Consider the following 15,399-nt stretch of genomic DNA (forward strand, 5'->3'; position numbering starts at 1 on the left):
TGCATGATCATGGACAAAGACCACATCCCACCCAGAAAGTGGAAACTGCTTTGGGAGCACCCAAGATGTCCTCCGCCTCAGAGGGAGAACGGACCTTTGGACACTTACCGTGATGGGTCCTTCTCCTCTGAGGAAAGGAGGACATCTTGCCCTCCCCGGGTCTCCGTCCTTCTCTACCCTGCTGCCTCATTCTTATACCTCCTCCGGATTATGCTTTATTTACAGTACATGTTAATGCAACAGGTGTTTTTTCTCTCATTACTGACAGTTGCTGAATGATAAATTCAATGTTACTGCTTTGTGGAGTCACCTGAACTGAAGAGAGGGTGGTCCCACAGGCTAGACAGGAAGAGGAAGAAAGTTAGTTCCTGCCTCCCTGATTGGATGGTGGGAATCACCCAAGATGTCCTCCTTTCCTCAGAGGAGAAGGACCCTTCATGGTAAGTGTCCAAAGGTCTGTTTTCTTTCACAAATACCTTAAACTTGCAGAATTACATATACTTCCATGACTTCAACTGAAAAAACCCTGAAAAAAAGTTTAAGCCAAGTAAGCCATCAATGCAAAACAGTCCTTTAATTTGAGTTTGTCTTAACAGTCTAGTTTTTAAAACACAAACATTATTTATTAGTTGAAACAAAAATAATGGTAAAATAACAGCTGCAATGTCACATTCAAACACTGGTTTGTACACTCTATGCTACGTATGTTGTCTTTCACAAAAGAGCAGTCAATTCAATTCAATTCAACTTTATTGTTGCTGACAAGGTGGTGACTTCTTTCCTTAGTCATAAAAGTTTTCTAGACGTATTCTGCTGGGATCTTCTAAGTGTCTTAATGCAATGCCATACCGTAGCAGAAGTTCAATATAAGGTGACCAAAATGAATTGTTTATTGTTACATATGGATCATGTGGTTTATTTATTAGTGTATTGATAAGGCTCTGAAAATAAGAATGAGAACACATTAGTTTTGACCGGTCAGAATGAGGTGAAGTTCAGATAATAATAAGGAATGCTTACAAAAATATTAATAATAGTACAAGTATTTTCTTCAAGTTGGCTTCAAACTAAAAACTACTGCATAAAAAATAAAGTTGATTCAAATTGCTTGGTAAGAGATAAATGGCTTTTACATTCATGCTTTTGAGAACTTTATTACATGCCACAAGTATACAGGTATAAAACAAAGGCTTGGATCCCACAAACCATCAGTGAAAAGCGCTGACAATTAGAGGTCTTCACTGCCCTCCTCTTCCTCATGAAATCATTTCAATTCCAGTAAAGTTTATTCCCAGGATCAAGGGACATGTGTATACCAATAATCATACCAGGTAGGTAGCAGTAGTGGGGAACAAGATTGCCCTTTTTGCCTATTGTATGAGCCCCCTCACAGAAGGGAAAGAAAGGAGCTGCTTTGTACACTTTCTCCTCCCTGCTTACAGCCACCTAACCAGCATAGTTATTAGAAAACACAAGCCCCTAGGAATAAACTTTCCCGCAAAAGAAAAATAGCTCTGGTGGGAGAATGGGCAAGATCCTACAATCCTTGCAGCTGTAGCTCACAGTATCAATCCCATGATGTACTTAAGTTTCAAAACTCTACACACAAAATTTCTCCTGATAGATGTTTCTTATTTAATTTGATTCATCCTGTGCTGCTGGTATTATATTTATTTTAATATAATTTCCTAATTTGTCTTCTTTGCATCAAAACCTCTACATGATTTCTTATGGCCAATGAGCAAGGAGGGTTAAACTGGACCCACATACTACAATAAACAAGGGGTTGTCAATGAAAGCAGCACCACCATCTTGAGTCCATGCCTTCAAACCTGTAATATCTGGCTGAAACATTTTTCAGTCCTGATGCTATTAGGCTATGTTTTTCCTAATCCTTCAGTTTGTATCACTGGGTAAATCCAACCAGCTTTTCTCTGGAGAAAAAGGCAGAAGAGGTTCCCTTTGACCAACCAGAAAGGTTAAGCTGGGAATCATGGGACCTGCATGGACAAAAGCCATGTGGGATGAAGGCTGTAGTAAGGAGAACTGAGCAAGCAAAAACAGCAAGCTGGATTCCACCCACTGGCTGCCACTGACAGGTAGGGTTGCCTGGCATTTATCTTATCTTCACTCCCACGCCTGTGTGATAATGTCACTTCTGGAAAGTGATGTCATTGCACAGGTACAGCAATCACATGCATCACAGAGCGCCAATTTGAGCTCCAAAAGGGCCCAATTTGGGGCCCAAATCAGACCAGTATGAAGCACAAAAGTGCTCTCAGGGTGGTGTGATTACATCACTCCCAGGAATGATGTCATTGCACTGCCCCGGGAGTGTGCCCAGGAGGCCTGTCCCTGCATTTCCCCCTCCACTGGCCAGGTGAGTGGGGGGGGGCAGAGGGTGGGAATGGGGGATCCCCTGTCCCCACCAGGAGACTGACACGGAAATGCTAAGTACAATGATTTTAAAGTTTGGGGCAACTTGTACTACATATTTCAGAGAGAGAAAAGGAAACTTGACATATGGCTACTGAATCTGGAGGAAGCTCATATTTCTTACAATATGTACATTTGGTACTTACTTGCTGCTCTTAACAATCCTGTTTTTTTCCTCAACAGCAAACTAACTGCCATCTTTTAATAAATGTAAGAAATATTCCCAAACCAGTCTTTAGCATGCAATTTTTTACTGAGTGTCATTCAAGTGAGGGAAAAGTCAAATGTGGGAAAAGATATAAATGCAAGGCTGCTATACAACTCAGCTTCAAAGATAACTTTGACAATGAGTAATGAGATAAAATCTTTAAAATGTATTTCTCAATTTTTTCCATTATGTTGTTTCAGTTAATTATTAGGGGTGTGCATTAAGAAAATTTTTGTTATAACTTTGGATCTGGGCTTCAGGGACAAAGTTTTTACTGCGATTGCTTATTTCTGAGTAGGACATTACCAGTTCAGATTAAAATTTGAGTGGTTTTTTCGGGTTCTGGAGTTTGAGGACCATTATTTTCAATGATGAATGTACATGAGGGTCTAGGTCAGCTTTTTATAAAGATAATGGGACCAAATTTGCATAGAACACAGTCTTCCCTCTCATCTAAAGCCCCCCCCCCAAGTTTCAAGCAGATTGAAGTAAGGGGGTTGATTTTACAGACTCCCAAAGTAGGTCTCTCTCTGTGCAGCCACACTAAGTTCTCTCTATTACTTACTAAAATGGTTGTCAAGTAGCAGCCAGCAGGAGAGCTCCAGCCAGCTACCAGCATTATTCCTAAGCATCTTGTATTTGTGTTACTGTTCCAGAAAATCAATGTAATGATTCAAAACAGCAATTTCCGTGTTTATTTTCGGCTTGGGAATTCCATTATACACAGGATCATAAGTGTCATGGGGATTATATACTTTCTCTCATTACATTTCAATTAAAAAAACTGTACATCCATACTTCAAACTTATAAACTGCCACTACCCTATGCAAAATATGTAAATATTTTGTTTATATTTTAGAAAACCAATGGCTATAGCTGCAATCCTAAGAACATTTTCCTGGAAGTAACTACACTGAATAAAATGGAACTTATTTCTGAGCAGAACAGTTTAGGATTGCTCCTTATGTTTGTAAAAATATGTAATTTATTCCCAAAGTAGTAGCTTCTGAAAAAGCTAGCAAATGAAATCAGGGCCTTGTATTCATGTAGTTGAAAAATAAAGGCGATGGAAAGTCCCAAAGACAGTATGCGTACTGAAGGTTTTCAACAAACATCAAGGGCAGCCTGCATTACAGTAGTCTAACCTTAAAGGTACAAAGGTGTGACTATTCAGTCATTTTACTTATCCTTTTCGTTACCTTTTAACTATATAAGTTATAATGTGTATATAATTCATCATGTTACCTTCAGATTTTCTTTAACCAAAAGCAATTAACACACTTTTTACCCTGGGAAAAAAAATCTTTGCTTTGCTCTTTTAATGAAAGACAATCATGAATTTGTGACTGAGCAATAATCCTCTTTGGGTCTGAACACCATATTCTGATCTTGTTTCCACGTTTTAAGAACTTAACATCTCCAAATCATCTGAACATTTATTTTTTAACCTGACAATTCCAGTCTTGAAGAAAGATTCTCCATACTCTAAATGCAGACAAGAAAATCTTTCTCACCTCTAAAATTTCATGCAGTGTTATCAGTTGTACATCTTCCTCTCTAGATGAACGCTTAAGAAAACACAAGACAGATTGTTCATTTTCATACCAGAACCCAACAAATTCAAAAATTATCGTTTGTAAAATAATTGCAGCTGTTTCACACATAGAATTCATTTCCCTAGTTATTTATTTGTTTATTTATTTTATTATACGTTATTTATACCTTACTTATCTCCTTAACAGGGACCTAAAGCAGCTTACTTAATTCTACTCTCTTCCATTTATTCCACTCACAACAACCCTGTGAGGTAAGTTCAGCTGAGAGTAACAATGTAACAGGACTGGGCTCACAGGAATTAAGAAACAATGCAAACAGAAAACAGTCTAAAGCATGACATACCATAAACAATATAGAATGTGGATTATAAAGGTACAATGAAGGCAATGAAAGCAAGACAATACATAAAATAAATATTGCAATAGACTACTATCCTGTCCCAAAGCCATACAAATAGGGAAAGGGGAAGCATGTATGCCACCCTGAGCTCTTTGGAGTACTAGACAGAGTACTAGACAGAGTACTAGAGCTCTTTGGAGTATTAGACAGAGCAAAATGTACTAGAAAGATAAGAAAGGCAGACATGGCGATTCAGAAGGCTATTGTGAGGAAGGGAAGTAAGTAAATTACCCTCCCCTTTCACCAGAAATCATTAAACTGATGCAAGATATTCCAGTGGCATGCAGGGTTTACTGCCTGGTTCCCCCTATGCACTGCAGCCCTTCAAGCCATAAGACTTTTTATTGACATGGCTCCCACAGCTTTTTTGAGGTCTCAAGGGGTTACTGGGGAAGAAAGAGGACAAGAAAAAAACCCACATCTCATAGGTTCTAAGCCAATTCTTTTTACTATGTTCCAATAATTCCTTTCTGCTAAGTCTTCCTCCAATGGCAAAAGACTTGTATAAGAGAGACTTAGTATAAGGGAGTAACTGGATCTAACTGAATCACTTCCCTGTTTTTACAGCACTTCCATTCATGCACTTAATTATCATCCCAAAAGAAAAATGTCTTAGTTCTTCTATGTAAAAATGCAAATAGTCGTACTGTCTTTTTTTTTTGAATTCCATCATCTTCAGGGAGAGGGAAGTGTTTTTCAACGAACTCCCCGAGGGCATTCAAGAGCTCTTCCTTATAGGCTTTTATTTTCAGCATTTTACTTTTCAGTTCTTGAAAGGCTCTAAAATTTTAAAATGTAAAAAGTAAAATTTAACTGATGTGACTTTTTCATTTTAATAAAAAAACAACACTATTTTATGCTGGTAACTTGTCATACTTCAGGACAAACAGTGGCAAAGTCAAACAAAAACAAAAAAAGAATTTGAATTATTTTGTTACTCACAAAGAATGTATTTTGTAATAACACAAATTATTTTCAACTTGAATTAACCTCCCCCAAAACCTTTTTAACAGTATAAAATACCTTTTCTCAGAAAACTGTACAACTTGATTGCTTATTTCTTTCTCTGTTTGATCAAGGCAGTCTATTAGCTGCTGCTGTTCCTCTAGCCACTGCTGTTCCCTTACCACGTGAAAAGGGAAAGATAAAACAGTTACATTGTATTTCACTGAACTAGCAAAATAGTTTCAAGACAGTAAGATATACCTTAGCAAGTCTTCATTCAGCTTTTTATTCTTTGCATGGACAGTTGATAAAATCATTTCAAGATCATGATCTAATCTCTGCAACTGAAAACAAAATTTGATATGTAGCAGCGTAATTATTTGTCCCTCTACTATTAAAATCAACATCTCATAAGGCTTTCATGGTCTCTGTATACCTTAAATACTGTACTACAAAGGTCTTACCTAAAAATACATGCAAAACCATTTTCAGTATGTATATAAAACTGTAGTAAGAAACTAGCAAATCAGTAATTATGAAGTTATAAAGCAAGAAGTTGTTAGCATCATACACATCTTGCACGAGTATGTTTCAAACTTTATTTTAAGGAAGTCTGGGTGTCATATATGCCTGTCTACGTATCTGCCATGAATGTATTCTGTTATGTACTGGCCCTCTGAGGGCATGAGAAGTTTCTTATTGATGTTAAGACAGTAGCTTATCTCACAAGTATTTACTTTCTCTTTCCCGGTGTCTCCAGCAAATGTCCTTGAAGGCTGGCTGTGGCCAGCTCAAAATGTATCCTTGGGAACTGAGATGATTTCATTCTTTGTTGTGTCCTGGGGCACTGCCAGGATTCCTGGAGCCCATGGTTGCCCCCACATCCGCGTGCACATGGTGCGTGCGTGCTCGCCCCCGGACTGCGTGATAACATCACCACATGATGACATCATCAAGCAGCAAGCTGGGCCCATTGGCCAGCGGGGGGCTGGGGAGGTTTCGCATGCTGCCGCGGATGCCTGCCATGCCTGGCCTGCGGCTGCTGCACCCAGCCAGGGGTGTGTGTTGGCGGTGCCACTGGCACCGCAGGGCTGGCCGGCTGCAGTAGCTGCAGACCAGGCATGCCAGCTCAGTGGTGTGTGCTGCCACCCCGTGCCCCCTTCAGCGCCTGCAGCGCCCACCTCACTGCCTCAATGGTGGCACCAGCCCTGGTTCTGTCTAGCCTAAACCTAGCTTCTCCCTTTCTCCCCCCTGGCTCTTTCACGCCCAAAACTTTAACAGTCCTTATCCTGATGGCGGGAACTTTCCCTATAACTAACATCACCAACCCCATTTACGTTACTTCTGCCAATTCAGCTGTCTGAGCACCTTGTACTTAATGGATCTCTAATAAAGTTACTTCAACCAATACACCTGTGTGTTTGCTGTGGAGAACTTGGGGATTTTACCTGCCAAGGACTGACCCTGGGATTTCAGTAGAGTTTATGAGAACTTCCGCACTAATAGGATCAGTAACGACAGGCAATAACGACAGGCAATCGCCCAAAAAAGTCAGCTTACTTACAACTACTGATAATCCCCTACAATGTGTGGATGCTGGGGAGGCGTTAGTCCCATCTCATGGGGGTCATTGAGGAGGCCTAACATGTGGCTCACAGTAACTGGATAAATCTGTCATGTTTATCCTATCCTTTCTTCAAGAAACTCAGTGTGGTGTTATGTGATTTTCCTTTTCCTTATAAAACAAGGCTCAGAATAATCAGCGGTGTGCAGAGACACCTATGGTGGACAGAAAATGCTCTTTGGAAGTAGAAACTGTCTTAGACAAATCTCAGTGAAGCACAATAGCATTTACTTAAAAACTTCAAATACAATGCCAAGTCATGGTTTGGTGTACCTGAAAAGTCTAAGAAGGAGCCTCCGAGTCATGTTCTCTCCTCTTTCACACTGCAAGCAATGACTTACTTCCCAATTTTCTGAAAACCTCAGCTTGCTGTTACATTCACACCAAATAACTATGGTTTATGCACATCCTTGTAAATCAGGATTGCAACAATGAACAAGCACAAACCATAATTTGCTGGTTTGGATGTAATGTCAAATGATGTTTTGCAAAAAAAACAAACAAACCAGGAAATAATTATCTTATGGGGGGAAGGAACCCAAGATAGATGTGTGAGTGCAAGGCTTGTTGAAATCCCATGGTTGATGAGTGAACCCTGGCTTCTTCCACACAAAAACAATACTCCATGGAGCTCTTATCGCTGCTGAGAATATGTTGAAATCCTAATTCTGGAGACATTTAAAACAGTAATATTACAGATGTTATATCTATAAAACTTCAGCGTTAAGAATGTTTATTCTTTTCTAGTTTATAATATTCAGGATTTTAAGGAGGTCTGAACAGCTTGTGATCCATGAATATGAATACAGCTTACTACACAAGTATAGTGGCTCACCAGGAGGATCTGTGGACTTTCTGGTTTTACTAGTAGCCTAGAGCTAAAAGAGGAAAGTTGTCAAGCTCTCAGCAGTAGGTTGTGGTCATTTGGGCAACTCACAAACTGATTTTGGTGAATTTTGTCCTTTATGTAGTCTTGAAGTAAAATAACATACACACAAGCAAGAAATCAATAAAGCTGGAACTGGTCTAGATGCAAAGAACTGACATTAGAATATAACCACTAGTTTTATTTTACAAATGCACAAGTGCCACTGGAAAGGACCTATGTGAGAGAGAGAGGGGGGAGAGCGAGAGCGAGCGTGCGCCATTGTGGTGTTGTGGTTAAAATAATGAACTAGGACTAGAGACCCAGGATCAAATATGTTTGCCATGAAATTCAATGGATGCCTTTGGTCCGGTCATTCTCTCTCAGCGTACAGACCACACAGGATTGTTGCAAAGATAAAATAGAAAAGGGGAGAACAAAGTACACTGTGCTAAGTTCTCTGGAGGAAGGGTAGGAAAAAATGTAATCAGTAAATAATTCTACAGCAGTTCTTAGACCTGTACTTGTGTAACCTCACACACCACTAGAAAAATATTTTTGGCTTAGCTTTACTTTTATCATGTAAAGTTTTAATGAGAAGCAAATCATATCTTCCACAAGTAGAAGGCACCGTCTGCATGTAAAAAAACAACAACTTTGGATCCAACCTTTTAAAATCCATTAGCTTACTGAAGCCAATTGGTCTGAAATCCAGTTATTCCATCCTAGCTGGTTTATGGATCAGAATGAATATATAGCATGCCTGTTTCAAATTTAACTAATTCAGATGAAAGAAACAAATTTATACATACCAATTAATATATACTAATGTCTTCTTAGGAAAAGCTACTTATACATACATATACCTCTGTTAATCTTAATAGGTTAAAACCAATATATCATTTAACAGACATACCTGATCTTTTCCTAATGCTACCAGAACATCTGGATTTGTGGTAATTACTGCAAAATAGAAGTTATCAGGTTTTTAAAAAATAACTTATTTTCTTAGCAATATAACACATTGGTTAGACTACAGCTGACTTTTCTTTTTCTTACATTAAGCACAACACATTCATATATATATATTTATTCATACCTTTGGAAAAATCAGTTGAACAATTGATAATCTATGTGTATGGTGCCAGAATACGGTGCTGCCTTTTCTCTAAGTGAAAGGAAGTTCAGCACAGAATAGGCTAACACGGATTTTAGACTGTGGTACCTTTCCCTAAGGAAGTGTAAAAAGTTGTCAGGTGCACTCTGTTTTCTTCCTCTTAGATTTTCTGTCTGTTGATGCACGCTGATAAGTAAAGCAAAGTTAGTAGGAATCAACAACGAAAAGGACAGTGCTTTCTAGTCCTTTCCTCTCTTCCATGTGAAAGAGGTCATGATGGAAGGAGTGCCCCTCACCTACATTCAAGGCCCTGGAAAGTATAAACCTTGGCTATATTCAAAACCTGATACAGTAGCTTCAGCCTGGCAGCTATCAACACTGAGATACCTCATGCCATATGTGAATCTGGTGTAGTGTAGTGGTTAAGTAGTTGGGCTGTGACTAAGCACTTTGCTGGTTCAAATCTCACTATTGCTCAGCAAGTGGCCTTGGGTAAGCCACTTCTCTCAGCCCCAGTTCCGCAGCTGCATTGTGGGGATAACAACACTGACTGATCACTGCTCTGACTGGGCATTAATCTACCCAGAAGAGCAATATACAAATGAAGCCTATTGTCTTATGAATGGGTTACTGAGCTTTTGCCGGTGTCAGTGTGAAACCAGATTTTTCCAAATCTCTATTGCTCATTTTGTCTCTGAAAAACACCTAAAGATACTTCTGTTTTTCTGGGTACTTTAAGAGAATCCATTGATTTGCCTCTCTCATGGCTTATAGTTCTTTTTACTTTTCTGCTTCCTCTTTTGATAATTTTATTATAGTACCTTTGATAAGGGGATTCTATATAAATAAAACGATTGTTGCTACAACACAGCTACTTATGTTTTAGTAAAAAAACACCTATCTTACAAGATAATAATTCACTTATTAACACTCTGTCTTTTCCTGTCAAAATGGGGTATTTCAGTACTTAGAATATAGAGGAGCTGATTGTCTTTAGTACTTAGGTCTCATAAGTCCACTTAGTAATCATAGTAATCATCAGCAATGATTTGGAGTTGTCTGCTTTGATGATTTCAGCTCTTTTAACTTAATTGAATTTTGACCTTTAAAGCCCTTCATGGGCAGGGAGCTACATATCAGATGGCCCATCTCTCACCATATGTGAACATACATCTTTTGAGTTAGATTAGCAGGGCATGTTGGCAGTGCCATCAATCTGACAGATGAGAACAATAGCAGTAAGAACTTGGACCTTTTCTGTGACCATTCTTGTTCTGAAGATTAACCTTCCCAAGGAGGTGAAGGCTTCACCTCTCTTATCCTTTCACAGGGGATGCAAAAAATTTCATTCCCTTTTGTGAATAAGTCTTGGACTTTAGCAACTGTAATTATTTTAGCTATTTTAAATTGTTTTTGACTATCTTTATAATATCTATAGATTTGATTAACATTGTTGTAAAATCAATTTGAACCATGGAAAAGTGATGTGTACATTTTAAATACCTTTGGATAAGAAGTGGAGTTTTTTATTTTAAATAAATGCTGCAATTTATGCCAAACCATTCAGCTGGGTGTTGCCTTCATCTCGTACACCCTACTGTTGGTGCGTCTGACAATTCCTCTGTTAGCCTTTTTTTAAAGTACCCATTTGCTTCTAGGAAGGTAGATTTTAATTATTTAGGCTCACTATTCTAATCTGCTGCACAGATCTTTGAGGCCATGACAGCTATACAAGGGCAAATCCTACATAGAATTTGACATATTTGTCAAAAACATAGGCATTTATATAAATTTTAAAAATACACAAAAAAGTAAAATTTAGGCGTTGACATAACTAAGACAAAAGGACCCCAATGTTAAGTAAGGCAAGGAATCTTTACTGGGAAAATCTTAGGGAATTTTGACTCTGCACCAAATAAATAAATAGTACTGTATGTAATTACATCAATATTAAACGTGATTGTTTTCATTTCCTTTTTCTGATTAACTTGTGTTTAGCCTTGACTCTGTTCACATATGCAGGAGAATGAGGTTGTAGAATACTAAGGTGGCAAAATGGTCAGCTCTACTTCAGACTGTGGGTGAAGGATCACATTTTGGAATGCTACCTTGTGTTAAAAAAAAGCAATTCTCTGCACACTAAAAACTAGCACACCAAGCAGCAAAGAGAGGAAATTCAATTTTTCTTCTTGCAGTGTTGGTTTTCTATTTGCATATAATTTGCTTATGCAAAGAAACATTTAAAGCTAGAGTGTACTACCAGCAACTTGAAATAGTACAGCCCGTTCTGCTGCCTCAGGGCTCTGTTAACTCTGTTACTATCAGCAAATTTTAATCAGAATGAAGTTATTTAAAAAGCAACAGATTGAACAGCTGTAAAACACTACAGTAGAACAAAGTCTTAAAAAAACAGAATAACTACTGAACATCCAAGTATTGATCCAAACAAAAGTTGGAATAAATAATACAATGAAATAATTAAAATTTACTAAGAATTTCTTACATTATTTATAACATAAACAGGGTCAAAAGGCAACATTGGTAGCAATCTATATATTCAGTATCATTGGGGTAGTTTTTTCCATTCTCTCTCTGAAGTGAGAAATAGAAAATCAAATAGACAAAAGTTGGAAATATACAATCTCAAGGGATTCATGAAACATCTGCTTGCTTCCTCTCTTTCCCCAGACGTTCTAGAAGGAAAAGAGCTATGCTGCACTGTGGAGTTACTTACTGATGCTAGCTGTGCTACTTGACCCTAGCTAGAAAAACATAAATGCTTGTGCACAGGTATACAGCATTTAAAACTAACTAGAGGCATTATGCTGGAGATATGATACTAGCATAGAAGGTGCTTGGGAACAGAGATGGAGTGCTGAAGAAACTGTGACTGGATGGAGACAAAGCAGGCTGGGATTGCACAACCTCAGAAGATTTGGAGGCTGTGATGGAATCTGGAGATGTGGTGGAACACATGATTGATGATTACATATTAAGTTTATTTGCTAATGGGCTAGAAGTTTAAATGCCAAAAATTTAACAGTGAACTGCATCTCACAAATAACTTGCACTGTTGAAGCCCAAAGCTCTTAGAAAGCTATCAGGCTGACATTAACTGCTATCTCAAGCTTTTTTCAGCAAGTTGCTCAACATCTGCTGTCTATCATTGCTAGGGAGAGAAAAATGCTTGAATGCAAAAACTAATGAAAAGCTGAGATGAGAAAAAACAAGTGAACAAATTAGCAAAAAAGCAACACAGAAACAAGGTCACAGACTAAGCATATGAAGCGCATATAGGAAACTGCAGACCTATGCAACTGAAATAATTTAGTCTATTTCCAGCTTTGATGTTTCCATTAAGTCAAAACTAAAGGTGGAAAAATGTTTACATCTGAGAATGAATGGAATAACATATGGACAGGGCACTTCTATGATGCCCTCAAGCCTTTCATCAGAAGACGTTAATACATGAAAAAATTAGCACCGACAGAGCTCAACATAAATGTCAATAATACAACTAAATATTCCTGGGGGGGGGGGGGAAATCCCAGGAAAAAAATCCAACTGTAAAATTTTAGCTTGGATATAACATGGACACTTTTTGCAAATTCTATATAGTTTCCAGCACAGAGAACTCTGAAGCCTGAACAGAATCATCTTTAAAATTAAGCCTGTCCAAGTCTAGTGAGCACTTAGATGGGAAACCACTAGGAAACCCTACATATGCCATTCTAATCTTCATGCAAGAAAATACAAATGTAACTTTGAAGCAGGAGGACCATGAGAGCCGTACGTAGGCCCTGCACCACTACTGACCCAACTGAGTTTAAACACAGCTGTGTGGGGGGCAGGGTTGCAGTTGGCAGGATAGCTTCCTCTTCCCCAGGCTGGAACCTGATAAAAAGGCAGTCGCAGCTGGGAGAGGGAGAACAGACTGCAAAGAAAGAAGGTTGCCAAGGGAAGTCTTATTTGCAAGCAGCTTGCTCAAGGGAAGAGTAGAGGCAGCTCTCAAAAAGCAAAAGGCTCTGGGACTGAAGACCGAGAGGAACAGGTAGCTGAGCCTCTGAGCATCAGGCAGAGATGCTTCCCAGGTTGGGGTGGGGGGACCAAGCAGGCTCCAAGTTTACAGAAGGTATTGCAGGCTATTTAAAGGAGCAGCAATCTTTAGTTAGGTGTAAAGGGAATAAATAAAAGGCTCATGGCAGCTGATGATTAGGATAGGCAAAGCGGGAAAACTCTTATGTGATGACTGCCTCTGCCCCGAGGCATTGTTGAACCTATGTGTGACAGTAACAAAGACTCAAACTACAGTACTGTATCACACTGGCCTCTACAGCAGCCTCCTCGCAAGTCCAAAACACAACTATGATTTAGAAGCCTTCCAACCTTTAGGTTGTGTAATGGTGACAGTTTTAAACTGTTAGAAAGTGACCCCAAAACTCATGGCCAGGAACTGCAAGTTTGGGTTGTCCTAGACTGGGAGCTATTTAAATGATTTAGACTAACAGTAAATGGTGCCAACAGCTATGCATTATCTGTAGGTTGTGTGATCTCTGGATTGGCCAAGGCCAGCTTTCTGTGTTAGAGTAGTATGTATGATAAATATAATCCCCATGCTCACAGCACAATTGTAATGCCATAGACCCCCTCCCAACTTAATTGTAAAATTCAGTTGCAAAGTTTCAGATATTCTATGAATTTCCCTTCTACCTATGCTTCTAATGTGCCTTTCTAAGGGTTTAAGCACCTTCCTTTGGTAAATCCTGATATTTAATATCAGTATCAGATTAATTCCATATGTAACAGTGCTAAACCTTAATAAAATGAAATGCAGACAGTGGATATATAATAATTATTTTTGCAGTGTTACAAATTACAGATGTTGGTATTATGGCAACATTCCAGCTGTATGCTGATTACCCATAAAACCCTGAGTTCCTTTTCTTTTTTGACTTGCTAAAATAAAAATATTGCCAAATAGTCTAGTAACTTTTACAAGGCAGGCTGCAATTCATGAAGTGCCTACAAAGATTGCTTTACAAGCAATAATTGTTCTTCCTTAAAATTTAGTATTGCACAAGACTAATGAAAAAAACAGAGTTGCACTTACTGTAACTGTTGTTACAGTGTGTGTGCAAGCACACACAGGACTGCACATGCACAGGCCTGCCGATACGTCAAGGTTTTAAAGCTAAAATCTGCTAGGGGATGCACGCCTACCCAGTGCGCATGTGTGGCATTTTCTGCAGAACATGCCACTGGGAGGCAACGCCCCCTTCACCCTCAGTTCTCCTGAGTCGCTGGCCTAAGGTAAGTATAGATCAGGCACACCGTGGCAGGAGGGAGGGTATGTGTGCCTGCACAGAACACGTCAATGAACAATGGTTACAGTAAGTGCAACTCTGTTTTCATTGTCCATCTTCTGTGCAGTCTCACATGGGAGACTAACAAGCTTCTTACCTGGAGGTAGTTGTGCTCTTACTGAAAGAGGGAGTGAAGCACCCCCTGTCCCACTGCTGTCTCTTTTCTCTCCATCACGTCCAGGGCATAATGTTTTGCGACGGTGTCTGCGGACAATCAGGTCACTGCACTGCAGCTATCACGGAGAGGCACTCCTCTCATCCAAGCTGCAGAAGGAAGTCTGAGATCTCACTGAGTGTGCTTTTACTTCCAACACACAAGGTAAGTGTGCTGTTATATAGCATTCCTTAATTGTAAGTGTAACCCATCTAGCTATACACTGAGCTGTAGCCCCTCTACCTTTCCTGGGCCCAGCATAACAAACGAACAGTTGTTTGTCCTTTCTAAATGATAATGTATGATTTAGGTGCCTTTTCTAAATCACTGGAAGGGGATCGAAAAAACACGGGAAACACTATGTCTTGAAATAGGTGGAAAGAACGATTTCCACCTATCAACCTTAGGTCTGAATCTAGCACATGGATGAAGTACCACTTTATTCTGTGTCGGATCTGAGGGCCGCCATTTCACTCATCCTTCTAGTGGATGTAATAACCACCAAAAAGGAAGCTTTCAGAGATAAAAATTTCAGAGAGCAATTAGCTAGGGGCTCAAAAGGAGGGGACATAAGTTTGGCTAACACTAATTGAAGCGACCATTGAGGTACAATTTGCTTGACTGGTGGAAAGAGATTCTGCAAGCCTCTAAGAAATGACTTAGAAATGGGGTGAGAAAAAAATTGTCTTCTCATCTATTCTAGAGCGGAAAGTGGAAATGGCTGCTGAAT

The 15,399-nt window shown here is 39.2% G+C and overlaps 1 protein-coding gene across 2 annotated transcripts in view; it reads right to left on the reverse strand.

Annotated features, from left to right (window-relative positions):
- Positions 1 to 555: 555 nt before the first annotated feature.
- CENPK (centromere protein K) overlaps positions 556 to 15,399 on the reverse strand; it is a 34,206-nt gene continuing 19,362 nt past the window's right edge. For both annotated transcript variants that reach the window (XM_054986935.1, XM_054986936.1), the window contains exons 5-10: positions 8,952 to 8,998; positions 5,808 to 5,890; positions 5,625 to 5,723; positions 5,249 to 5,381; positions 4,160 to 4,213; positions 556 to 941 (exon numbers count right to left, since the gene is read on the reverse strand). In XM_054986935.1, the coding sequence (XP_054842910.1) occupies positions 783 to 941; positions 4,160 to 4,213; positions 5,249 to 5,381; positions 5,625 to 5,723; positions 5,808 to 5,890; positions 8,952 to 8,998 (575 nt within the window). In that variant the 3' untranslated portion in view covers positions 556 to 782. The remainder of the gene's footprint in view (positions 942 to 4,159; positions 4,214 to 5,248; positions 5,382 to 5,624; positions 5,724 to 5,807; positions 5,891 to 8,951; positions 8,999 to 15,399) is intronic.

Source organism: Eublepharis macularius, chromosome 8 (genome assembly GCF_028583425.1).
Source record: "Eublepharis macularius isolate TG4126 chromosome 8, MPM_Emac_v1.0, whole genome shotgun sequence".
NCBI lineage: Eukaryota > Metazoa > Chordata > Lepidosauria > Squamata > Eublepharidae > Eublepharis > Eublepharis macularius.